Here is a 27,970-nt window from a genome sequence, read left to right as displayed (position 1 = left end):
GGAGTAGACTATTTTTCTTTTTTAAAAATAGTAATTCTTTACTTTTAATACTGATTTGTGATTCAATGGTTATTTCAAGCAACAAATAGCATTGATACTAAACAACATGTCCATTACCAATCTCTATCCAGGCTATATTCAACAAGTTGTTTTTTCAGTCAATGGGAAAAATTAATGTTTCAACAGCTACAATTTAGCTGCAGCTCTAGAACATGTATGGTATGTTTCTATAACACGCTTAACAAGGTTATTTAAAGAGACAGGAGTCTAGCGTTATCCCTTCCCCAACAGGCAGAAATCTGTACTGAGTATGACCTAGTTAAACCTTCACCGATATAGTAAACTAATAATCAGAACATGGCACAATTGGCTAGTATCCCAACTCTTTTTGTAGCAAAAATTACACACCCCAGGTAGCCAGAATGGCCTTGCGTTTCTCCAGCTATTTATCAATAAAGCACCGTAAGCTGTTATGCACAGTATTGAAACCAAATAGTCAAGCACTTAAGCCTGGAGCCCCCAGTTTATTAATTATTCTATGTTCAATGAACAGAACATCCAAAATTTATTTTATGTAAAAAAAAAAAAAAGTTGAAATGGTACGGTCTTTTAAACAGAACTTTTCAGCAGTCCTTCCCAGCTTTATATTTCAACAACTTTTACTCTTGTGAAGTGCAGCTTTTTCCTAATATTCACAGTAGTATACACTATCATGATCACTGTGCAATGATCTATTCTTACCCACTTTCTGTTGCAATTCTGCTATATTCATTAATGAGATGTCCTTCGACATTATTAAATGAAGAAAACCTTCTGTTTCTTTACAGTGTCTTTTACAGCAAGGGAGTATCCCACTGTTAAGGCTTTTCAAAATTAGATTGAATAGGAAATGCTTCATAAAAATCTAGGTAGAATACTATATTCATACTTTATAAAAACAGCACTAATTAAGAATATAAGAAAGGAATTAGATGTTGCCAATTTTACATCTAAACAAGAGTTTCATCCTGATGTTCTAAACACTAAACTAGCTTGGAACTGTTAAAATCAGGACACCTCCCTTATCATCCTCTCTGCTTCATTTCAATTATTTCAGGAAATGTTTATTAAAATAAATGGGAGACTAGTTTACAGCAAAGAACCAGCCTTCACCATTTTTATTTCCAATATCATTTTGCAGCTCCAAAGTTATTCTTAGAGAAAATGATGAATAGTTTCAGCCCAGCACTTTTGTTTCTTGAAGTATCCAACTTACCCCCTCCCTCAAAAATAAGCAGGGACAACAAGTGGCAACCTATTGTTGGTGAATTGGTGTTTTATAGAATTCCACATTCCAGTTGTCAACCATATTATAACATATTCTCAGCACTCTAAATGAGCCTTACCTCTGCTTTCACTAGTTTATATTTTCTCAAACATAGCTACCCAAGATAGCTAAACAACTGTCTAAGTAACCCTTTCCATAGTTCTTGCCATTTGTATTTAGAATAATTTTGAACTTTATAATTATCCCAAATTGTAATAATTTATTTTGTTTATGACTACGTTTTTCATGTATGCAAAATTACTATAAATGAAAATTGTTTGAATTCCTCTAGTAGATATTAGCTATGGTTTATAGTGGTTAATTTTTATACCACTAAATGACGAATATAAGAATGTACCACTCCAGCAACATGATGAAGAATAGCAGAACTGAACTCATTATGCTCAGTTCAATGTCTTTCTCTTAAGAGGCATCTTCTCCAGAAGCTTTCAACAAATGGGTTATTTATCTAACCCCATCTATTGCACGCAGGAGATTCTGCTACCTCTGTGCCGTACTGCACTGCAGTAAAAAGTGAGGCTTGAGGGTTGCATCCACTGTGGTTAGGATTCCAGCAGCCTATAGAAAAGGCAGTCCACCCCTAAAAAGGAAGGAAACTCCTCCATTTTTGTCCAAAGCTTTGCTGCAAGAAAAGTGGTCCAAGGCCAACAGCACAAAAGATTGTCAATCTGGATTCATAGTGTGACGTTTCACCTGCCTGGGGTCCCAAGCAGAAACCTGTAAAAAACAGACAACAGATTTAGATGAGAAAAAGAAAGGATACACACTGCAAACCATGCTTCCCCAAAGCTTATTATCAAAGTCAAATTATTCAGGCCCATTTAAGAATTGTGTGACTAGTTTCATTACAGAGGCTTTTTAAACAGTTAATATCAAGGAGGCCTAGTTGATCAGGGCTGCTATTAAAAATGAAAGAAACAGTACTATGTAAACCTTACCATTCTCCTCGTGCTATGACAGCTTCTTTACGTACAAGGCGCTTCTTGTCATCCAAAGGCTTGGCCAATGCTCGAATGACTCGTGGCTTGAATGGGATCACCTGTCATGAATTGGAAAGCACCACTTTAATGAGGACTCAACTAAAGCCCCACTTATAAACGAATGAGGGAGATGAACTGCCAAATTACCAGCCACATTTGCTTTCACCACTTACCACTGGGGTAGGTAAGGAGGCAAGTGCATGGAGGCACTGAAGTGCAGCAATACGGATTGCCTGCAACACATAAAAGGCAGGAAATTAACCTTCTAAGCTTCTTCCAGATAGAAAAGGAGAGAATAATCTTAGGAAGGAAATACTACTCTCCTCACCATGGCAGAATTGTCTGTTAGGTTAAGAAACTTGCCCACAAGTGTGTCGATGTGGAGATGCATAACATGAGGTGCATCAAGTAGCAATGGCTGTATGCAACGTAAAGTTGAAAGCTGCACTACATGGTCAGAACATGACAGAGATTCTAGCAACAGAGGCAGCAACTGTGGGGATGGGGAAAGAAGAAAAGGAAAGGGTCACATTTCCTTTACTATTAAACACTTGGATTTAAGGAACCTCCAACAGGTAAAGAGAACCTTGGCCATCATTTCATACTCACTGTAGGCAGCTCTGTCACTAGCACTGGCTTGGGCAAGTGATTTAATATGTGAGACAGGCCTTTCAGGTAATTTGGTTTCACATCTAGGAGGAAAAAGGCAATCCAGTTAAGATTTTTCTAGAAAAATATCATCGCAACATCCATTTGCAAGAGATTCCAACAGCCACAGACCGAGGCCCATAGTGAAAACACTTGTTGGCAGTAAAGAGAAAGCCATGTCATTCTTCTATGTCTCAATTCTTTCTCTAATCATGGAGCTGGACAATTAAGGCTGCAAATTCTCCTGTCTGCCCCTCAAGCAATAATAGAAAGCCCAAACCTTGCAAGAAATAAAGCAGGAAAGAGCATAATGTTCCATTTCTCCTGTGGAGAGAATATACTGCCCAGGAAATGCTTTTTAATGAAATATGAGATTTCTTACCAGGAGTGGATGTGTGGAAACTTTGCACCAACTGTGGCACACAATCTGTGAAGAAACGCTGGCGGAACATGAGACGCACCTCAGCATGACAGCTCTTGCCCAATACATCAGTAGAATCAGCCATGAGCAAGGCAAAGCCATCACCCACTGCAGAGCCAAGAACGGCGTCCCCCAAAAGTTGGAGTAGCTGTACAGCAAACAACAGCAGGACATGTTTAAGGAAGAGGTCAAAATATTAGGCCTTTATGAGAATCCCAGCTTTTCTCTGGAGCTCACCTTGTCAGTCAGCTGTTTGATTAATGGGTGGTAGCGAAGCAACAACGCTTTACTCACCTGCAAGGACAAAAAGATACAATAAACTCTGAAACTAGAATGGAGGAAGAATGAGTGTGCATACAGCATTATGCAAACTTACCCACAACAGCAGAGTAAGGGCCTGGCGTTGATAGGGATCTTCATTCAAGCCTTGTTCCAACGTTTTTATGGCCATTTCCAAGAGCTGATATAAGTGTGGCCCTGAAAACAGTAGAAACATAGTGAGCAACTGTTACACCTGTGTTACATTTTCTAACAGTTAAACTAAGTAATATGTAGCACAATCCAGTTTTAGAGTTTCAGTAGCATGAGAGTATTACCCTAATTCTATGGCTTTCATTTATTACCTTCTGGGTATTTGTTAATCAGTCCTGCAAAGCATTTGGCAGCAGCAGTAGCAGTGAATGGGCAGTCACAGGAACAGCTAAGAGCTAGAAGCTCATGCAACAACCGATCCTGCTGAGGAATTACCACCTGCAAGGAAAACAGACACTGCAGAAGAAGAAAGGTAACAGAAAACTTCCCACTGGCACACTGGCTTCTCACCTTGGCATCACATAGTGCCGATCTATTCTCAAGTAAATTTCCAAATGTTCCTGACCTACAATGTCCACAATCCTCACCATCAGCAATGTTGATTAGAATGATGGAAATTGATGTGTGGATGTTTGAAAGACTATAAATTATCCCATCCCATTCTCTAAAACACCACTGAAAATTCTACCCAGGACTCACTGTTCTTGGCAGTGAACATACGAAGGCCATAAGGAGAGCAACCAGTCTTCTTGGGGCTGCTGTTGGACATGGCCCATCCTGTAGAAAAGACATCATTTTTACTATGCAGGTTATCCAGAACTTTCTAGGAATGCTTTCCCATACAGAGAGCCATTTTTGGTATAGTGCTTAAGGTGCTAGACTAGAAACCAGGAGATCATGAGTTCTAGTCCTCCCTTAGGCACAGAAGCTGGTTGGGTGATTTTGAGACTGTCACTCACTCTCAGCTCAACTTACTTCAAGGAATTGGTGATATGGGGAAAATAGAAGGAGGAAGTCCTAAGTACACCACCTTGAATTGCATCAAATAAATAGCTGGCAGAGATTAAGCTCGAATACCTGAAAGGGATGAAAAGGGCTGGGATAGTTGTTTCCAGGCAAGAAGGAAAGTTCTCCATCCAGGAAGAGAGGTACCACTTTGGACACACTCTGGGAAGCCAACCTGCCATAATATAACAATTGACACTATATTAACGCACAGAAATATCAGGAGAAAGAGATTACCAACACCTCTCCTAATATTGGATTTATGTCAAACAGAAACCTAGTCTTATCCAAATGAAATACTAAATTGTATAGCATCAGAAACCACAGGAAGGGACCTATTACTCACTCTGGGCTTAAGTGCATGCAGGCCGCACTGATGACTAACACCATGGATGATAAAGCTTCTTCTGTTAGCAGAACTTTGTCAAGTGTTGTTTGAGAATTTTCTGAAAGTGGTAAGAGAAATTGAGATGTTCATTCTTATTAGTTCTTTTCAGGGGTCCTTCCAACGTATTGCCTGTTAATGGCTGTTTCACAGAAAAGAAATTATAACACAAGAAGCAGCTCTGAACAGATGAAGGAGGAATAAAAGCCAGCCCAACACATGAATTTAAACACACAAAACTTTTATCTCTCTTCTTGCTCAGAACTCAGAAGTACAAAGAAAATTATTTTATTAGTCAATCTAGGACTGGAAAAAAGAACAGTCCAACCTTAACTACACGTACTGCTAAAATTTAGTTGAGAGGGTGTAAAGGAGTGAGTATTTCTGCCATCCTACCTTCCAAAGCAGCTTGCACTGCTAAGCCTAGCAAGCAGGGCACCACCACCTGATGGAAATACCAGTATGTCTGAGCATTTTGCTGGCACTGAAGGGCGACCTGTTGCAAGCTGTGGCACACAGATACCACTGAATTATTACTTGCTGGCATTTTGCCTGCAAAAACAAAAGGAATTTTAAAACCCACAACTCATAGTATTAAAAAAAAGAACTTGTACTTATTGAAAATTCACATATTTGAAAAACGATCACTACATTGTCTGTGGTTGAATTATCACACTGTGGCATAATGATTAAAAGTGCATCATTTGCAAAGCGGTTCCACATGCAATCATTATGCTCCTCTCCATTGCAAGTGAGCAATCAAACCAGAAAGCCTATAATTTCTATAAAATGAATCTGCTCAAAACAGATTTTTAAATTTGTACTGACCTCAAAACTAAACTTTCAAAACAGATTTGTTTTATTTCATACTTCCAATGTTATACTACCATTTGGAGACGGTGCACACAGTCTTAAAAATGATTTCTCAGCTTAATAAATCAAGATGTGAGATTTAATAAATGAGATAGTAATTTCTTCAAAGACACTACACCATGACAATAATAGGCTACAACAAATATCCTGACAGCACATCTCCCTCAGTACATGATTTCGTTAATTAGTCCAAGCTTTAAAGTCCCGCTATATGTAATTATAGAACAATGATTTACTGTCTGTAGTAGAAGACATTAAAAATTTAGAGTTCATAAGGATTGTATGATAAAATGGGCACAAAACTTTCAGGAACCAGTGATGATGGAAACGTGGGAAAAGATTTGGGTCAGAAATGTTAAATTTACACAAGCACAAAATTTGAGAGAATTTTTATAAAATGTTTTATAGATGGCACTTAGATCCTAAAAAATTATCATGTATGTATTCTAATTTGCAAGCTAAATGCTGGAGATGTGAATGTAATGATGCAACCTATTATCATATATGGTGGACCTGTAAGAAAATCAAGGCATTTTGGATAAAAATCTGGTGGGTGATGCAGAATATTTTGAAAAGAAGGTTGAAATTTACTCCTCAATTGTTCCTATTGGGTATAACTATGGACTGTACAGTATCAGAGACTAAGTTGATTTTGAATCTAATATCTGCAGCTAGGCTGTTGGTAGCACAATATTGGAAGAAGGACTCTTTGCCTACTATTGAAGAGTGGATATTGAAAGTAACGAACCTAGCAGAAATGGCGAAAATCTCAGCGTACTTGAAGGACTATACACAAGAAAGATATGTATCGGAATGGAGAAGATGGATTGACTATATTCAAAATAAGTATCAGACAAGAAAATATCAAATAGCTTATGAATGAATGTTAAGTATTAGAAGTATTTTGTTATCTATAGTGGAGTTAAGGTTTCAGGAGGGGAATTAGTAGTCTGAGGATAAGTAGGTTAATCTAGTTTATGATTGTTAAATGAAACACCTTGTATTTTGCTCTGGGAAGTCAGGGGGGAAGGGTGGGATGAGGGGAGGGAAAGGGTGGGGGGAATATGGGGGGGTGGAAAAAATTTAGATTTCAGTGCTCTTCCTGTGGAAAGAGGCTTTTCAAGCACACACAGATTCCACTATGCCTTTCCATCTTTCAGATCACCATTGTTGCAGAAATCTGGGTCTTTCTAATACAATCTCAAACATCAGATAGCGTTCCCCTTCTCAAAATTCCAGTACTGTCATTTAAAACATTACCTTTTTGAATATGCTGAAGATGTTGCAAGAGGATAGGAACAGTTTGCCTTACAATACTAGGATGAGTGGATACTGCTGCCAGAGCTTGTAGATGTTTCTGATGGGATGAAGTGCTGTCCTGAAGTTCTGAAACATATCAATCATATAATTAGTTTGGTTACTACCAAACTTTCTCAGGATAGAATAGCAATCTTTCATATGCAGGTTAAGTTTATTTACAATAAATCTATTTACAATGCATTTATGACTACTGAGAAATTCAGACAGGGAATTAGCACTTCTGTGCAACTATTAAGAAAGGTATCCACTGGAAAGATTCTACCTGACTCCAGTCCTTTTGAAAGCTTCTGAACCAAACACTTGCTGAAGATTTCTGGGTAGACAGGAGCAAGGGTGCCAGCAGCATCCATAGCCGCCAAACTAAGAAGATATAGAAAAAGTAAGAATGAACTGCCATAATGAAACACACAGATCATTCTGTGGGGATCAAATTTTTGAAACTGCAATACCATATATTCTATGTGAGGTTTTATAAATGTTAGTTTATAAACACATTTGATACCAAATGCCTAGATTTTGCTAAATTCCATCCAGAAGCATTAGGCTAAAAACTGGTAGTAGAGGATAGGGATTCTCACTAGACGTATTTTCAAATAATCTGACAGGCTTTGAACTGTGGTTAAATGGTAGCTTGAGCAATTGAAAACTTAACTGAATTCACTGGTACTTCTATGGAAAAATTATCAACACTACTGGTCTAATTCCATAAAATATTAATCTGGAAATGCTAATCTAGGTGAAAGTAGGTCTGTGGTTAGACCTTTATTTTTTAAAAAAACTTTATTTTAGTATGATATGAGATCTAGGACTTCACGTTGAGCCATAACATAGCTTATTTCTTTGAGCATTATCTTGTTATGTGAATCCAGCCTAGAGTATTACAAATTTATATCAAAAGGATGGCAGTACAAACCAAACATGAGGAATCAAATGGGATCACAACAGCAGTATTAGAAATGCCCTTTTCTGTTCATTAACATGTAAAAATCTTAGTTCAAGATATGGAAATCTGAAATTGAAGAATTTACTGTTATGCATTAATTGGTGGAATTCTTTTTACTATTTGCAAGCAAATTATAATGAAATACCCAATATCACAAAAAGGAAAAATGCTTTTTCAGAAATTCTCAATGGTTTGTTTGTTTGATCAGGAGGATTGTTCTGACCTGATTTGGGAATCCTTTTCATTCAGGATGAACTGTGCAAAGTGATCTGCAAGCTTTTCCACATCTGCAAGATCCAGGAGCTCTAAAACAGAAAAAAATTGCTATATTATATCCTACTTCTTATGAAGTAATCACAACATATACAAAGTCCATTAAAATGATCAATTTGCTAGAAGCTCAGCTGTTAAGGCTAGGAAACATGCTAACCAGCATACCAGACACATGTATACCCACTAGCATCTAAAAATGCACTCCATCTTTTAGCCAAGTGGCTAAAAGATTGGGTAAACTTGAATAATGGAAGACTATTATTACACACTTCTCCTTGGTATGGCAGAAATACAGCACACAAATATTTCCAGAGGTATTATATGAGGAACGCGTTACTTAAACATTTGGGGAAAAATTAAACTGCAACACTATAGGAAAGTACCAATCTGGCTCTCTCCAATGGAGGCAATAATATATCTAAATCTTGTAATTGGGGAAAAATTGTATGTTACAAGGATATTTTAGATGAAAGGGGTGATCTTAAATCCAGACAACAGTTGCAGAAGCAGGGGTTGGATTTATCTTGGTGGCCGTATTTGCAGATCCAAGCAAGGCACGAAAAAGATGCTAAATTATGGGGTGTAAACAAAGAACAAACAGCATTGGACAAAATTTAATGGGGACGGATGAAAAATTGATTAATATATATATATATATATAATTATTTACTGAACTATAAAATGGAGGAAGAGATAGTTAAAGAAACAATGATTGCCTGGGCAAAGAATTTCGGATACAACATAGAATTAGAAAAATGGTTAAAAATTTGGGAGAGAAACTACAAATTGACGATGGCCACATCCTATAAAGAAAACCTTTACAAATTGATTTATAGGTGGCACTTGCCGCCAGCAAGATTGCCCAAAATGTATAAGAACTCCTCCGCCAATTGTTGGAAATGCAATCACACTCCAGGAACATACTACCACATGTGGTGGACTTTTAAGAAAGCAAGGAGTTACTAGGAGAAAATTCATAAATGGCAAGAAATGATAACTGAGCAACATATTGTGTTCAAACCAGAAACATGCCTCTTAGGTATATTGTCGGAAAGTTATGACAAAGCAACCATTTATTTAGTGTTACATATATTGACAGCAGCTAGAATTACATATGCTAAATATTGAAAAAATGTGAACACCCCATTGGACGATGACATAATTAGGAAAATTTGGGATTGTGCTGAAATGGACAGATTAAAGATTAAAGATAAAGAAGACTCGAAATATTACAGGACATGGAATAAATTTTATGAATGGATAAGGACAAGAGGTAGAAATGAGAGGGAAGTTTATAAATGTCAGTACAACAAAGATGTATAAAACTATGGATATAATATGGAAAAATTTGTAAATAAGTTAATGTAAGTAGAAACTTAGTTGAAGTTTTCTTTTCTTTTCGGTTGTATTGCTGTAATTACTGTTAACATAGTACAGTTATAGTTATTAGCATGTATGTTAAGATTTACCATTGATCTCTCTCTGGCTCTGCTTTATTTGCATTGTTATCCTGACATGACACTGTCTTTTCAATAAAATAAAATAAAACATTAAAAAATATATAAAAAAATAAAAATGCACTCGAGAGAAAAAAAATATGATATTTCCTCTACCTCCAAGAAATGCCATTTCAAACCAAAGAATAACACATACCTTGACGAGATCCTAGAAATGTCAGAATCTGGATCCCAACCAATTGGAGTTGAATATTGGGTTCAGCTAAGACAGAGAATACTATAGAACACAGAGCGTCTTTGCAAGAAAGCAGTGGACTTTTGTCTGTAAAGGAGGCAGAAAGAGGGAGTTACATCTAATGAAACAATCTTGAGTATATCAGATACTCAAAACTAGAAACAACAAGGTTTATGCTAGCATTGCTACTATAATAATAACCTTCAGTGTTGAACCAGTGGTCTGTGAAGGTTGCAGAAAAATTATAATTTTAAAGGAGTGAAAACCATCTAAAGCTCTAGGTGATACAACAATACCACCTTACCTACAAATTCCTGGAAGAATAAAAAATGAGCTCCAGAAAGGAGGAAGTATCTTGAGAAAGATAACAGAATTTGAAACTTATGCAGAATCAAGAACATCTGAGACTAAAATGAGGAAATATGCAGCTTTGGCAAAACTGATTACATATATTTATAAGAAAAGTTTGGCTAAATTCAAGCAGGAATGGTTCCTTTATGCATGATAAATCACAGCAAGGCAGTCTTAGAAATTTAGAATTAGGTTTGTAAGAAAAAGAGTTTTCCAGAATTTACCTCAACTATTACAAAGGATAAAAATTTCCCTGTCTCTCCGCTTTCCCTCTCAGACTATTGCTCTGGCCCTATGGATGAAAATCATTTATCTCTGCAGAACACACCTCTGGGTAACACGGAAGCACATTAATATAAGGAAGCTGTTAAGAACAGTCTTGTTAGCAAAACACTTAAGTAAAAGAAAATTCTGTCCTAGAAGGTAACTAAGCAGCAACTCACCTTCCTCCTCAGGATCCCACATTTGCCGTAACTCCAAGAAACCAAGCAACACCTCCAAGACTGTCCTGTGCTGACTACTCTACAAGAGATCAAGAGGACACAGGATGGATTGGAGAAACTTCCCTAGATAGAGGAAAAGATAAGATATGCAGACTTTTGCTCTAAATTGGAGTCCAACCGAATTATAAGCCTAGGGCATATGACAGAACTGCCACAAACTATATTGAGTCTGGAGTTACATGACTTTTTAACCCTGCTTCAATAGAATGTTTTCTGCCCCAATTTCTTCTCACCTGCTCATGCTTGGTATACTGTTCCAACAGCAAAGGAAGTACACTACTTGTGATCTGGTAATAAGCCCGCAAAGAAGCTCCTGCAGCTGCCTGCAAGAGCTTAGCGCTTGGCCACACCAGTTTCATGTCAGGTTCACATAGATGGTGTCTGCAATCTAAAATAAACAAGATTGCTTAACAGTAATAGCATGCCTTACAAAGCAGCACCAATATTGTATTTATTCCACTAGGGTAATGATTGCCAACGGCATTAAAGTTTAATTTAAAAAATTGTTCTCTGCATCTTATTTCCTGATACCTTCTCCTTGAGTGCTAGAGCAAAATCATGACTGTAACATTAAAATGAACTATCTTCTCCTCAAGATGTTTACTTCTTTTAATAGCACGTCAAGGAAAAACAACAGAATACCTATCATAGGACCAAAAAAACCAACGTAAGAGCTCTTCAGGGCTTACCTTGCAGAACTCCTCTAAGAAAGAAATCCAGAAGATCCTCATCATCAGCTCCGAGCACCAAACGGGACAGACATGCTGACAGAGCTCGCAAAGCAGACAAGCATTCTGCTTCTATCTTCTCACTTGCTGTCTGGAACACCTATTAAAAAGGTGGAGTCAGATCTTCTTGTTTTTGCTATGGTAGGTATATTTAGCTAGTATTACAGACATCTTTAAAAAGCAAGCTTAATCTATTCCTTAATCTATTTCTTCCATTTATCTCTATAGCTTCTTTAAACTATTCACTGTAAAACTGTATAAAGTCAGGTGCGGCAGAACCTCAGAAAGGCAGAGTGGGAAAATTCAGAATGCACGGATCCCCAGAAGTTCAGTCTATTTCCCCACCCACCCAAAAAATAGACTACTTCCTCTTACTTCGGTGCGCAAGGATGACCAAAGGCTAGGGAGGAATTCTTTCAATTCTTTATGCCCATAGATCTTGCATGCAGCAATCTGTAAGGAGATACACAGAAATAATTAGCTGCGTGTCTTAATTGCCAAATAACAAGCAGCCCCACTGCCAATACATTGTACCATTTGGGCATAAAGTAAAACTAATTCCCATGGCTCAGGCAAATTTAATTATCACTACTGAGTGCTCTCACCAGGGTTTGCAGGGAATCCAGTTTGGCACTTTGTACATCTGAGTCTATTTTCTCAATGAGCAATGGAAGTAGGAACTGTAGGAGGAAAAAGTAATAAAAAGCACATTTTGGATAAAAAAGTATTAAAAAGCACATTTTGGGGAAAAATTTCTTCTCTCTCTCTCCCTCTCACACACACACACCCCTTCTAGAAGAACACAATGTTAAACCACTTTTGTATCATGCCAAGAAAACCACATGGATGCATCCAGGGAAGTTACCAGAAGTTAGGATTGAAGGTGAATGTACTAGGAACTATTTCCCTTACTATTAACAAATCAGAAATCTTTCCCAAATATCAGTGTTGATGGATTTATTTTCAACCTCTTATGGCAGGATATGATCTGAATGATATAATCTATATATTATAGATTGATTCCAAACTATAATTGAGTGCCTTTTTCTGTGCGTAAAGTAATATGTAAACACTGAGAAGCTTCTTGCCTAATTTGGGCACCTGTGAGCAATGTATAAAAGGGCAGATCTCTTAGACAATGGTAGAGACTCTTGGATGTTGAAGGTGCTGTATTTCTATTCTGTGAATCCAAGTATATAGAAGTTGAAGGAAGAAGCTGAAGCTGAACCCCGAGCAGGACAAAACTAATTGGTGAAAAAGGCTGCTGTATTTGGAAACAAACAGCCTCACTAATGTGATGGAATTCCAAAAGGCTCAGAAGAGAATAATTTTCTCTTTCTTCCTTTCTCTCTAGTGTAAAAACAAGCCCAATAAACAAAAAGCTGTCTACTAGAGTCAGCATATCAAAATTGTAATAAGGAACACCTGTATGAATCAAGGAGAGACAACAATTACAATTAATTTGAAAAGCACTGTAACTACGTTTAACTATAAGTGAAAAACAGTGTCGTGAAAATTCATGTCCCTTTTCATGTTAACCAATAGTGCACCAATTGCTGAATAAAATTGTTGTACTTCGGCAAAAACAGGGGTAGAGGTCAGCACTGCCCGCAGACTGAAAATCAGGTCTTCTCTCTGGATTCCATGAGGATCATTGGAGGGCTAGAACAAAATCAAAGATTGAAAACATTATGGAAGTCACCTTGTTCAGTCACCCACCCTGGGTATGCTGAATAAACCTCTTCATAAAAAATATCCTTCATAACAGATACTGTTATTTCAGCACCCATATTTCAGTTTGAGAACTAGTTATAAGACAAACTTGTCATCTGAACAATTCACTCACAGGAGTAAAGTCAATAGGGAAGTAGCAGGAAGTCACCTCAAACAGCTCTTCTGCAAAAGGCCCTGAAAATTATAAACATAACAGTATGGCATCTGAGTATACAGAGTTACAATTTCATATTAAGCCATTGCAAATTACAGAGGTTCAAATTCTAGACAGGATCTATATTTGAAATTCACCTAGTGACATAACTGTGATCACCCACAACTCGGGAGATTTGTCTTAGAGCTTAACACAAGACAATCTACAACTTTGATTCAACGGTTTCTACTTTAAGTGTATTTTAGCTATTTTCCATGTTCAATATTCCTCCTTACTAGAATAAATTCTCATAACTAAGAGGGTAGAAATTACAGATTTCTAAAATCTTCCAATCTGGATATAACTCTTGTCAGATAGTTCCAGAACATTCTGTTTCCATTTGGACTAGGCCATTCCAGAGGGTTGATTGACAATTTTCACAAACAAATAATCCAAACTGGAAGTTGCTTGAGATATTTTGAGGGGTAAACTGGTTGAAATACCCTCATTTCATTTTGAACACCCCAAAACAGCTTCTGGTTTGAAAGACATGCTTCTGGAAACCAGTGATCCTATTCACCTCCAATGAGATGATCTGGAAAGAAACTGAATATGGAGTTCTCCGATCAGTTCATTCGTGGATCATTTTGCACTTGCTATAATGGTAATGCAAGCTTTTCCTTGGATGATTAACTTCACTTTGAGCCGAATTTACCTAGTGCATAGCCTTTTACAATGATGTCTCGAACAATCTGGAAGGCTATTAACAGGTTGCGTGGGTCTTTCTCTCCATCCATCACCTGAATAAAGCCCAAGGTGAAATCAGCACCTAAACTTTTTAGCTCTGTGGAAAAAAAGTAGCAAATAAGATCCCACAGTTTTCAAGTTGGACATGTGATTCAATTACTTCCAAAAATACTCTTCTTACCTGCCTCTCGGTTGCTCATGAAATTAGTGATGATACTATAGACAGTATGACGATTTAACTGTAGCATAGACTAAAAGAAAAGAAAAGCATGGCTATTAAAATAATTATTCACATATTCTTAGAATCATATTTCTTCTAAGGTAAATTTATTTATAATTTATCTATTGGCACAGAGGATAATTCAGATTAATTAAATGTAAGTTAAAGCTTATGCCTACAATCTGTATTAATGCGGAGATGGTCAAAACTTTTCTTCATTCCATTTTTTGTCTCATGTTTAGTCCCAGTGCAGCTCTATATACTTTGCTGCCTCTTGTGAACCCTAAGATACTTTAGTTCCAATATAAGTGTAATGCACATAAGAACTTCCATTCACACATTTCAGGTAGTTCTCAACTTACAATTCATTCAGCGACTATTCGAAGTTACAATGTCACTGAAAGAAGTCATTTATGTGTGACGTTTTTCACACTTACAACCTAATTAAAATTCGGTTGCTTGGCAACTGGATATTGCACTGGAGATTTATGATGGCTGCAATGTCCCAGGTTCATGTGATCACCTTTTGTGACCTTCTGACAAGCAAAGTTAATAGGGAAGCCAGATACACTTAACAACCATGTTACTAACTTAACAACCACAGTGATTCACTTAACAATTGTGGCAAGAAAGATCATAAAATGGGGCAAAATTCACTTAACAACTGTCTCTCTTAGCAACAGAAATTTTGGGCTCAATTGTGGCCATATCTGTATATACAAGAGTAAGACCTATAATACTAATAGTTTTAGATTTAATCTCAAAGGTCAGTTATCCAGCCTCACTTTGTCCCTGTTTTAATTATGCTATCACATAAGGACATCATTCAAAAAATAGAACGTAAAGAAAGAAGCAACTAAGAAAGTTTATAGAGAAAACTGATTTGAAATGACATTTAATGTAGAATCTACCATAATAAGTCAAGACATTTAATGTAGAATCTACCATAATAAGTCAAGACAATTAATGTAGTATCTATATATACATTGACCAGACCACGGAGACCATTCTTTCTATAATAATAGTATCAGTGAACCAGAACATGATTTCAACTTGTGAAGTATAGGATTATAAAGATTCTTTAGCAGAATGTGACATATTTAGACTCTGACACCAAACCAAAGGAAAGGCCCTAGCTACGTATTAATGTTGAGTCACTGCAGGCATAAGATGCTATACAGTATAACCAGTGCAATAATAATGACTGTTGGAAGGAATGTTGAATCATATATACAGAATGTAAAGGATTTCCATGCTCACCTGAACGTGAACTTCCTGGAAGATAGCTTTGAGAACAGACACTGCCAGTCCTGGAGCTAACACTACACATTTGCTCTAAAAAGGAAAAAAAAAAATTCTGATAAATGTCCATCTGCATTAAGAGATGGCTATCTGCAGTAGCTTCCCTGAACAGAATCAGAACCTCAGCAAAGTAGATTTAATTCAAATCAGGGTTAAGTCATTCATCTCTGTTAGGAAGATTCTGCTATTTATTTTTATAGAAAAGGTGTACATTTTTTTACTTATAATTTTACAAAGATAAAAAAACTAATATAAACTAAGAAAAATAGAAAAAAACCAAAGTCCAGAGAAAAAGAAAATACAGGGGGGGAAAAGATACAGAAACACAAAAAAACCACCCCAAACTGTCATTTAGATCCTGGAAATTTTACAAAACGAACTACGTATGTATCATTGATAGTAAATTCTCACCAGAGCGTTCAGTCCCTGCAGCACAGAAGGAATGACAAGGTGATTGTCTTTTAGACGGTTCTCGTAGAACAAGACAAGGTGGTTCACTGGAATAAAAAACATTAATATTACTATAATTAGCAATAAAAACATTATTAGTCACTGTGCTATATTAGTAAGCAAGTTTTCAAATCACACATTAGGAATTAAATGTAACAAACTGATATCTTGGTCAGGCTTGGAACTACAGGACAAAAATGGGTAATAAAGAAGTATCACAGATTTCTCGGGTAGTCCCCCATTCATCGAAACATTTGGTTGATGATAAATAGAGTTTCTATAACAAGGAAAAACTCCCAGAAGGCAAACTGCACATAATCAACCACTTATCACAAAGCACGCTTCTCAGTGCAGAATCACAGTTCCAATCATTTGTTCTTAGCATGGCAAACACTGGGAGAAATGTTCTCTCGAGACAGCTGTAAGCCACATTAAGAAGTGGAGGCCCTGAGAAAATACTCAGTGATGAACACTGTCAGGGATGATGTCAATTTATGGATAGTATTACATGTTTGCAATTTAAATCAAAAATGCCAAAATTCATAATGGATTCTCAATCCAGGAACAGCCAAACAATTCAATCAATCCTTCTTTTTGTGTCACTACTGGTACAGTTCGCTTCCCTGTTAAATTTACTAATTATTCACCTCACCTCACATTTACTAGGAGCATGCAGTGCTTTAGATTTCCAAACACCAAGTACAATCAATTTGCAGGTGTTGTTTAGTGTATTCCAGCTAATTTGTAGACTAAACCACTTTCATTTCTTCTTCCACTTTTTTCAGCTCTATGATGTCTTCCCAGGCAAGCAGGTGTCACTCTTACTTTTTTTCCTCCACTTTTGCTGCGAATAAAATATCTCCAAAAATATTTTCCAATAATTTTCCAAAGTCCTTCAAATCAAGGCGGCAATAAAAGTATAATCCAATATTTTAAAACAATTTAAATTGCTAAAAACTAGCCAATCCAGTCTATCCTTTATCTTTAAGGTTGATTCTGTCTGCAGTTTCTTTTCTTTCTTTTCCAAATCTGACAGTAGGTCTCCAGGTCGCCGCTATTTACCTCAATTGAGTCCCACTTTCCAAAGGGGGTGTTTTTGGGAGGAAATTTCACAGCAAAAGTCAGAAAGTTCTTACTCAGACTGAGCACACTGTTACAGGATCTTTCCTTTCTTCTCTTCCGTTTCAGTTGTCATGGCTTCAGTTCAGCCATAATGGCCGTCTTCTCTTCCCCCAGTTAAAGGGGCTTTCTTCTGGTCAAACGAGGAGACTGCACTCTCCTCGCGACTACCGAAGCATCCCCTCTGTCTTCATCACCCCTACAGGGTAATTTTCAGCCCTGCAGAGCCTCTTGGCTAGAATAATTCGGCGGGACTTTGTGGAGCTACCGCCTGTCTGCACTGCTTCACCACAATGTCAGCTGCCTTCTTGCAAGCGCACGAACTATTACAGTAATACAATTTTTTCAGGGATTGTGCAGCGGCCTATCATAACTATCTCACAATAGTACTCTGCTCTCAATCCAAAGTGGATTTGCCTTGAAATCCAAGAAGTTGCATAGTTGCATTGGCTGAATTTATGAGATATTGTTTAATATTAAGATGCTTCTCGTCGTTTCCAAATAAACATAATTGTCACATATGCACTAGTTAATAGTGGCACAGTACATCTAAATGCCTTCAGGCACTCAAAACTGACACAAAGGTAAGATAAACTAAAACATAAATCACATTGCAGTTTAAATATTTATAAAGATGAGGAAGTAACACATAAAATTAAAACATTATAAATTTTACACACACACACACACACACAGAGAGAGAGAGAGAGAGAGAGTGAGTGAGTGAGTGAGTGTCTGGTAGTCCTCAATTTATGACCATTTGTTCTGTGACCATTCAAAATTACGACAGTGTTAAAAAATTGGACTTACAACCCATGACCAAAGTTATAGCCATACATGGCCAGGTGATCAAAATATGGCCATTTGGCAGCCAGTCTGCATTTATGATCAGAGGGATGTTTCAACTCCCTCCACCTGCCTATCTCTACTCCTTGTTCCTTTGTCCCCCTGTGCTTTGCAGCCCTTGCTGTCCTTTGCTATTTTCTTATGCCTACTGCTGACTAAGCAGGCCAGGCCTGGACTTTTTCAAAGTAGCAGCTGGCCAGAGAATGCATGCAGTCTAGTCCAAATTGTGTGTGGCTTTCTTGTGAAATTTTGAAGCCTTCCAAATCCTTGTGAGGATACGTGCTATTTGGACAGGTCTGTGCACTATTTGGAAAATGGCATGAGAGACCTTGCAAAGATGTGGCAAGCAGCTTTGTGCAAACCCAGGATAAAGACAGTGAAAGTCAGCTGGTGTGGCAGAATGCAGGACAATGAGAGTGGCTAGGCTGGGATTTCCTGTTGAGGGCTATCTGTATCACAAAATGTAAAATAGTTGTATATGTGATCATACAGTCCAGTTTTGCCCCACAAGGATGCAAATGTCAAAGGCTACCAAGTCATTGAATTATATTTGCCTACACATATGCTCCTGATCACTGAATAATACTGAATAAAAACTGAGGGCAGTTTTGTGCCTGGTAAGGAAATTTAGCTCACTGTGAGAATTATATTTTGTCCCACCTTCCTGCTCTTGGAGGAGGGGATAACACTGTAGGAGGACCTCAGAGAGCACTTGAATGCCCTGTGCCCGCACTTGAGAATCTTCATTCTTCAGAGGAGTTCTGCATTAGAAAGAAAAAAATAAGAGTTAAACGTTTAAGAACCATGCAAGTAAAGAGAAAAATATTGTATTACCAGGAAGGAGTTGGAGTGAGATTTCTCTTACTTGCTCAATCACAATTTAAATTATACTGCATCAGAAATTGCTCTGATAAATTATCGTTAACATATGCATATATTTTTCTGAACCTCCAACTGCCATTCTTTTTTTATTCTTTTCAGACAAGAAATGTTCTTTGAGATGTCCTTACTACATTCTTTGACTAATTCAGAGTATTTCTGGGGCCCATCCAAAAGTATGGAGGGGTGGTAGCTCAGTGATTAAGACACTGGGCTTGTCAGCTGGAAAGCCAGCAGCCTAGGTTTGAGACCCGGGCGCCACACAACAGGGTAAGCTCCCATCCTCGTCCCAGGTCCTGCCAACCTAGCAGTTCGAAAGCATGCAAATGCGAATAGATAAATAGGTACCACTTTGGTGGGAAGGTAACAGTGCTCTGTGACGTCATGCTGGCCACATGATCACAGAAATGTCTTCAGACAGAGATGGCTCAGTGGCCTTGAAACAGAGATAAACATTGCCCCTACAATTGGCAACAACTAGCAGAGTAAAATTTGCAGGGACTCTTACCTTTACCCCAAAGTGATCACTTAACTAAGTTGCCAATTCTTTCCCTTTTATTTGGCTGTTGACAAATATTATACTGGCTTAATAGCCAGCTACTGTTTCTTTCTACTAAGGTGCACTAGAATAATTGAGCCCTTAGGCAGGAAAGTTGGAACTCTCAAACTACTCCTACCAGAAGCCCTCTAGACTTTCACACCGATTCAACTTTCTGCTTTGAGGTAGCAGTTTGGTAATTTCTGTTGACACCACTCATCTTTTTGGGGCATTTCAGCTGCTGTTATCTCTTTATCCTGACATGGTCAAAAAGAACAAAAGGACTCTCAAAACCGGTATTGCTTTTCTAGCGTCTAAATGAAAATAACTTCAATTCCTCCCAGCAATGTAGAAGTATATATAGATATAGAACTATATAGAAGTATATGAAGAGCAGAATCAGGTCTTTCTCTCTCAAACTTTTTAAAAAGAAGAGAAATATAAAATTGCATTTTTACATTGCACCTTAAAATGCATACATTCATTGTTGTAGAAAAGGATTTGCACAATTGTCTTGTTCAGGTTCACTAACTGAACTGAAACTCTACAAGGCAATGCAAAATAAAACTTTCAGGGAGATCACAAGATGGTGCTGATCTGCTACAAAATAGGAATTTCTTGGCAGAATCTCAAAAATAAATGCTGCAAGGAGTTCAATTTATTACAGCTCATAATATTATACATACAAATATCTTCATGCTCAGCCTGAAGGCTGAAATTATGCAGAATTCACAACTTACACAGAAAAATTATAATTAAAAAAAACTACAATTAGCTGTGACTTAACACTATACAGAATAAAAATAAAGGAACAACTTAAAGAACCCTTGGTGGTGCAGCGGACTAAAGTGCTGTTAAGTAGCACTTAGCTGCCAGCTGCCTGCAATTACCTCAAGTTCAAATCTCACCAGGCTCAAGGTTGACTCAGCCTTCCATCCTTCCAAGGTAGATAAAATGAGGACCCGGATTGTGGGGGCAATAAGCTGACTTTGTACAAAAAAAAACACCGCTTAGGGGGGGCCAAAAGCCCTACTAAGCAGGTATATACAAAAGTATGAAGGCTATTGCTTAATGCATTGTAAGCCGCCTTGAGTCTCCGGAGAAGGACGGCATATAAATCAAACCAATTAAAAAATAAAGAAAAAAAGAAAAAAGAAAATGCTGGCTCAGATGTGTATCCATTAAAAAAGAACAAAATAACATTTTTTTCTTAAAGCATTTATTTCCTGCTTCCTTTTATACTCAGCTGTACATCTCCACCTCAGACCACCCCAACGATGCCCTTGATGTGATGTCTTGCTGCCTGGAGGCTGTGCGGGTCTGGATGGGGAGGAACAGGCTCAGATTCAACCCTTCCAAGACCGAGTGGCTGTGGCTTCCGGCATCCCGATGTAATCAGCAGGTGCCATCGCTGACTATTGGGGGTGAATCTTTGCCCCCCCAGAGAGGGTTTGCAATCTGGGTGTCCTCCTGGACGCACGGCTGTCTTTTGAAGAGCATATGACGGCCGTGGCCAGGGGGGCCTTTTATCAGGTTCGCCTGATCCGCCAGTTGCAGCCCTTTCTGGACCGGGACACCTTGCGCACGGTCACTGACACCCTTCTCACCTCCCGGCTGGACTATTGTAATGCTCTCTACATGGGGCTCCCCTTGAAGAGCACTCGGAGGCTCCAACTGGTCCAGAATGCGGCCGCGCGGGTGGTTATGGGCGCAACTCGTTGTGCCCACGTGACACCCCTCCTGCGCGAGCTGCATTGGCTCCCAGTGGTCTTCTGGGTGCGATTCAAGGTGTTGGTCACCACCTTTAAAGCACTCCATGGCATAGGACCCGGGTACCTTCGAGACCGACTTCTGCCACCAATAGCCTCCCACCGGCCAGTTCGCTCCTGCAGAGAGGGTCTCCTCAGGGTGCCATCGGCCAAGTTATGTCGGCTGGCGACACCCAGGGGGAGGGCCTTCTCTGTGGGAGCCCCAGTCCTGTGGAATGAACTGCCCCCGGAAGTGCATAAGATCTCCGACCTCCGGGTATTTCGCTGTGCACTCAAGACCCTGTTGTTCCACCAGGCAGGGCTATCAACATAATAATTTTAAATTGGGTGTTTTAAATTTCTGGGGTTTTAAATTGAGCCGAATTATTTAATAATTTTAAATTATTTTAATTGATGTTTGTTTTGTGTTTTTAATAAGCTGTACACTGCCCTGAGTCCTTGGGGAGAAGGGCGGTATAGAAATAAAATTATTCTATTCTATTCTATTCTTTATCTGAAAATTCTAACTTTAACCTTAGGCTCTGAGGGAATAATGCTATAATAATCCTTTCTCTCTTTAACATTGGCTCAGAAACAACTATCTCAATTTCCTTCTCCTGTTTTGTCTCAGATTTAAAGAACTTACATTTTCTGCTCCCAGAATAGATATTTCTATGTGTCAAAAATTTATGACAAATAGCTGTGTTAAACAGGATTTTAAAATATTTTTTGTATAGTCAGAATCCAGCCCAACCTCAATCTGGGAGTTTTGGAAGTTTGATAATTATATATCCTTCTTCCCCCTGAGAAATTACATTAATTAGCATGATCAAATTATGTGCCATTACATTGTTTTCCTTACATTCACTCTCTACAGGTTTTTTTGTATGCTAAGTTTAGACAAGAACAGTCATTTTATGCATATTTGTTATAAAAGTAATCCTATGAAGTTAGGGAGTAATTATTTTTAGGTACCTGGAGCAGAATAGAAGACAGGTTTTCAGACTGATATGCAATGAATTACACTTTGTATAATTTCCAAAAAATTCCACGTGCCTCATAATAGCAATCACAGGTGACAGTATGAAAAAAAGTAAAGGATATGCCACTAAATATATCTCTGTGTTTCATTCAGAAATGAAGAAATATCTATATGATCCTGCCTTTTTCAAATAATGCAGAAAGCACAAAAAACATTTCTATTAATGAAAAGAACAGGGTATCACAAAAAGCAAACTTCCCCAATCTTTTTGGCTTTGCAGACCAGGGGCAGGAGAAGAGGGGATGGCTTCCCACGTACATGGGGAAGCGCAGGCAGCTTCATTTGCACGAGGGGCAGGCACACACACACACTGCTCGCACAATAGGGAATGTGCACACATGCACGCTCGCCACTTCTATGGCCCGGTTCTGAAAGGCTTAAGGCCCAGTAATGGGCCACAGCCTGGGGGTTGGGGACCTCTGATGTGAGGTAAATTTTAAAATCCAGAAGCTAGCCATTCAATAAGAATAACTTTATGAAATATATTTATCATTAACAGTTCTCATAAAGAAAAATGTATTTTACATAGACTAAACACACTAAATCTGAGTGATTTGGCCAAACCATTCCAGCAGGTCATGATCAAGTCATTTAGTGTGATCTGGCTTTTGGTTGCAACAAATGTAGAGAGATCTTAAGAGGCACACTCAGTATGACATATGTGTCAGTCCATCAGCCAAATCTTCCACTTGAATTCAACTGCAGAATACCCACCTAAACTCATCTAATCTTCCCTCCATCTTCCTTCCCACCCCCACATCCACTTGTCCTTTATTCTACCTCAAAATCACAATCCTTTTAATTCTACTCAAACTAGTTCTTTACTACAGAATGTATATGTACAAAGAGATTATTAGATCTAATCTCGTTGTGCATATTACATGAATTAAATCTTGTGAAGATTTATGTGCCCTTCATATTTCCTTACTTTGGTTAGCATAGTATACACTAGTGGTAAAAAGATTGCAGAAGAAACTGAAAGGAAAAATTACAATATGAAGTTAAAAATAAATTTAATGATTTAAATACAAAAGGAAATGGGCAATGTTGACTTTTTTGTTATGTTATCCTTAGAGCTACTTCTGATTCAAACATACCTTCAAACATTCAGTAATTTCATTTAATCAGACTGATGTCTTAAAATTTTAGTAAAATTTTGATATTCTTCTTTATGTTTCTCCATTGCTCCAATATAGTACACAGACATGCTGGACAAGATGTAACTATTTGGAACAGAGATTGTCGCAATGATCTACTTACCCCAAGATTTCCACAACATCTAAGATGGAGCATGTTCCAGTCTTCACTCCTAAGAGAAAAAGGAATTGAAATTGTTAATTTCTTGTTCAACTTTTACACAGGGAAAAAATGGGAATATACAGTATGTACTTTAAATCCCAATGTTAACTTGTCACAGTGCTTCAATTAACAATTAAGACACTATGTCTCATGAAGCATAGTCTGTCTTACTGGTCCAAATCTCATGATATGTTTAATTGCGACATGCAAAAAGACAGGCAAGTTATACTCTCTCTCTACTGCATAAATATTCCACTTAATTAACTAAGATGGGCTTAGATTTTGCACTCAACTAACTCAATCTTGCTTTCAGTTAACCTAACTTGTATTATATCTGCAAGCTACCTACTAGGGCAGGGGTGTCAAACTTGCAGCCCACAGGCTGGATGCATCACACACTGGCCACGCCCACCTCATTTTAGCAAATGGAAAAAAGTCAAAATACATCACGTGACAACACAACAACACGAGACACCCCTGTACTAGGGAATCAATGACTTGCTGGTGTTATATGTTATTGACATTCAAAGATGAGTCAGGTGACTGTGGGAGACAAAAAATGGATTATTCTAGTTGTGGGAATATAGCATTATACCATGACAAGTTGAACATTTACACTATGCTAAGCATGTAGGTTTTTCCTAAAAGAGGCACCTTCCTATACTTTTAGCTTCTTTTCTGTGCTGAGCATAAAGAAGAGGCAAAGAATCTCATATCTCTGTACTAGGTCTAGCACCTTGTCCGTACAATTCCTGATCAGGACCCAGATTGTTGGGGGCAATATGCTGACTCTGTAAACCGCCTAGAGAGGACTGTGAAGCAGTATATAAGTCTAGGTGCTATGCTATCTAGGATCACACCAGTGCTTAACACAAGACTAATTCTTAATTTTTTGCCATAATGCATTATCTCAGGTAAAAGCAATCACTTTAATGTATTTTATATCATTTGACACTAGAAAGGATCCAGGGTTATCTCCAAAATGCTTTCAAGCCATCAAGATTAACTATTGTATATTGCTAAACATACTGTCAAGTTCAGCAGCACCAAAAAAAACTGTCTTTGCAGAAATCATTTGACACTAACAAGAACCAAATGGAGGACTATGTTGGTATATAGTACTGTATATATTCCCACCTATCTTTAATGTGACCTGATTGTAAGAATAAGCTACACAGGTTGGCATTTTCAGCCTACATGTATGATCTGAGAAATCATGCATAGTCTGAGAAACCATGCACACCTGTTAAGACTTTAACAAACCAATTAGGTACTTATATTGCCTCTTTAAAAACATATTAAAAAAGGGTTACAGAAGCCAACATGATAGTGAACAGAAACATCAGCAACTCTTATAGTAGACAAAGTTCACTAAATTTCTTCAGCTTTTCATCTAGAATGAAAAAGTATTATAATATTAACCCTAACCCTAGCACTTTTCTTAAGTGTGACATTTTAATGACAATATATTTTGTTGTATATGTACAAAAAAAAGGCATCTGAAGAAAAAAAATTACATTTTCTAATTAGCCAAGTTCAAAACAGTCCCTCTAATAAATATCCTTAACTCTTTAATTCCCAAAAGATCATACATCCAAATGTTATTATTGTGCTTCTACAATATTAGTAATAATAGAAGGACTTGGCTTTCAGCTCCTCATGAAATAGGGAGTTAAGTCACAGCACCATTATTTTAGAATTAGACTTGAAAATTCACTATGAACCCTATTTTGTAATGGTTATGCAGGTTTGCATTTCAGGCAAAAGGAATATTGGAACTTAGGCCTGCAGTATAATTATTTTTACATTCAATATATACTTGTTATCTTTGTGCCATGACTTGTTTACAGTATATTTGAGTATATTACATTTTCAAATGTAAAATCAGAAAAAATATATATTGATACCAAAAAGGTCAGAGTATCCACAATCTTTATTGAACAACTGCATTATCTTACTAGCAGTGGGGAAACTTGTACATGGAAAAAAGTAAACAAGTTTATAAATAACATTTATTGTCTAATTACAATAGGAAAATAAATATTGTATGGAATTTTTTCAAAATCTAGTCCAGCATTGAATTCATTAACTAGTTAATAGGCTGCTAAATAGTTTGTTGTAATTTTTGCATTTTACCCATTTTATTAATCCAAAGTTTACTATGAAAAGAACAGGGTTTGATTCTAAAAGCATGTCTCTTTGAAAAATACAATTGCTAGTTTCCAACAGCACTTTTCAGCCCTGTTGTTATTTATTGGTAATGAGCACCAAAACCCATGATAAAATCTCACGATCAATTGATCCTTTTCCTAAGTAAAATGAGAAAAAGTTCCAATTCAGATTGGAAAACAAAATCCAATGTATTAAACCAAAACAAGCATATATTTTTCATAGTTTCTAAAAACAGTTGACATTAAGAAAACTCTTCCTGAATTGGGACGCTAATTATCCTCCAATGCAGTCTCTTTAGTAAATAAAAAGTGAGATCAAATAACTGCTTGCAAAATGAAAAAAAAACCAAGTTAAGGTTAGAATATCATAGTACCTTTATAACTTGATCTAGGCTGCAACCAATACCCATAAAATGACTGGTGCTATAAATGACTCTGTAGCTAGGAAAACTATTCTTCCAGTCTTACCTAAACAAAAAAGTACACCGTGGAACGCATCTGTCCACTTGGCCAAATGCTAAAAAGAATCCTTCATGCAATCTCTTTTCCGTTATGTATTTCAGAGAATGCTACACCTCATGAAAATGAAACCATTTTTTCCTAACGAACAGCTTTATAATAATATGTCAACAATATTTACATGAGTCTTTGTTATCCTTTTTTTTCAAACCACATCCCCCCAGTTCATATATAGTTCCAAAGAAAACCAAGTGGGGGAAAGGTTATTTGAACGAAAAACTCTTATTCGGTTGTTTTTTTTCCTTTACCAAAAACAACACGTGTCATACCCTGCAAGACTCATTGCTCCACCTGATGAACGAACACCTTGCTTGTGCCCAACTTCAACCCATTATAATTGCTGGAGTCCCATACAGAGGCGGATAAAACGCATTTACTAGAGATGGGAGAAAGCCACTCTATAAACCCCAGGATTAATTTATTCTTAAGGATACCATTGAATTACACTACTGAGCATAATTTCCCAAGAAGGCTCTTCACCCACACACCTAACTTCAGCATTTCTCCTTTTCTCCTGATGTAAGCCTGATCGTCTTGCCTTCCTCTCCATTTTATTCACCATTTATTTCAAAGCCCCGAGTAGTCCTTCTTGCCCTACGAACCTCGTTTTCTGCATGCACTGCAGAAACACGCGAGTTCATTTCCATGCCATTTCTATTCACACCCATTCCCTGACCATACCTTCACCCGCCTGCCTGGCCGCGTTTTCCCATTCGCATTCCTGTAACAGGGAGGCAGGTTTTCCTATGGCAACGTGAGCCCCTCCGGCCGCCATGATAACCTGAGAGGCAAAAAAAGGGGGAGGGCAAGAAGCAGCAACCGCGCGTGCGCGTCTCCCTATCACGTGTACCGAGGTAAACTTATATCACGTTAAAAGAACTCCCTCCAGCGATTGGCAAAAATAGCGGCGCGAGTTTCTAGGCGGGTCTGCCGGCCAAGGTTGTGCCAACGAAGCCGAAGGGCAGAGTAGGCGTTAAGGTTAAGGTTATGGAGGGTAAGAAGCTTATCCTCTTGCTTAAGTATGCAAATAATGTGCAAACCATTGATATTTTATTTCCTACGATACTGATTTTGGAACAAGTTGGGAAGCTGTGTAGAAAAATCAAAAGTCATTTCAGAATACCCAGACGACCCGTGTCTCTCTGTTCGCTTGTCAATCTAAAATATAAACAAGAAATATGCTATATGATTTTGTTGTTAGAAGTGGTTGTACAGGGCTAAGAAATAATGACTATTTTTTTTCATGTTGAATAGCTCAAAATGTAAGACAAGCCTGTGTTTTAATCAAAACTGGGAAATAGACAAAATTGCTTTTGATAGTCCCCCAAAACTTGGATCACTGACCCAGCTCAAACAATATTTGGCTATTCTTGAAGAACTTGCCAACCACATTTTGGCATCATGTACCCAGCCCATTGGTTTTGGTGTATCATGCAAACTAATAAAAGTGATTTGAGTAAGC

General features: G+C 37.7%; 1 protein-coding gene across 1 annotated transcript; it reads right to left on the bottom strand.

The window, feature by feature from the left end:
* Positions 1-504: 504 nt before the first annotated feature.
* Positions 505-27,666, bottom strand: MMS19 (MMS19 cytosolic iron-sulfur assembly component). The gene is made up of 31 exons (XM_034439876.2): positions 27,190-27,666; positions 23,780-23,828; positions 18,973-19,073; positions 16,309-16,394; positions 15,856-15,930; positions 14,557-14,626; positions 14,344-14,472; positions 13,608-13,669; positions 13,337-13,423; positions 12,367-12,441; positions 12,137-12,214; positions 11,723-11,861; positions 11,267-11,421; positions 10,974-11,052; positions 10,141-10,266; positions 8,438-8,519; positions 7,534-7,631; positions 7,212-7,337; positions 5,475-5,630; positions 5,040-5,139; positions 4,766-4,868; positions 4,388-4,465; positions 4,000-4,126; positions 3,753-3,853; positions 3,614-3,670; positions 3,338-3,524; positions 2,917-2,999; positions 2,636-2,800; positions 2,481-2,540; positions 2,266-2,366; positions 505-2,044 (listed from the first exon to the last, which is right to left on the bottom strand). The coding sequence occupies exons 1-31, from the start codon at positions 27,281-27,283 to the stop codon at positions 2,017-2,019; spliced, it is 3,057 nt and encodes a 1,018-aa protein (XP_034295767.1). The 5' UTR covers positions 27,284-27,666; the 3' UTR covers positions 505-2,016.
* Between the last annotated feature and the right edge of the window lie 304 nt (positions 27,667-27,970).

This window comes from Pantherophis guttatus, chromosome 6, assembly GCF_059756535.1.
Source record: "Pantherophis guttatus breed Tessera chromosome 6, ASM5975653v1, whole genome shotgun sequence".
Taxonomy (NCBI): Eukaryota; Metazoa; Chordata; class Lepidosauria; order Squamata; family Colubridae; genus Pantherophis; species Pantherophis guttatus.
The sequence above is the reverse complement of the archived record's forward strand: the minus strand, read 5'-3'. Positions and strand labels throughout refer to the sequence as shown.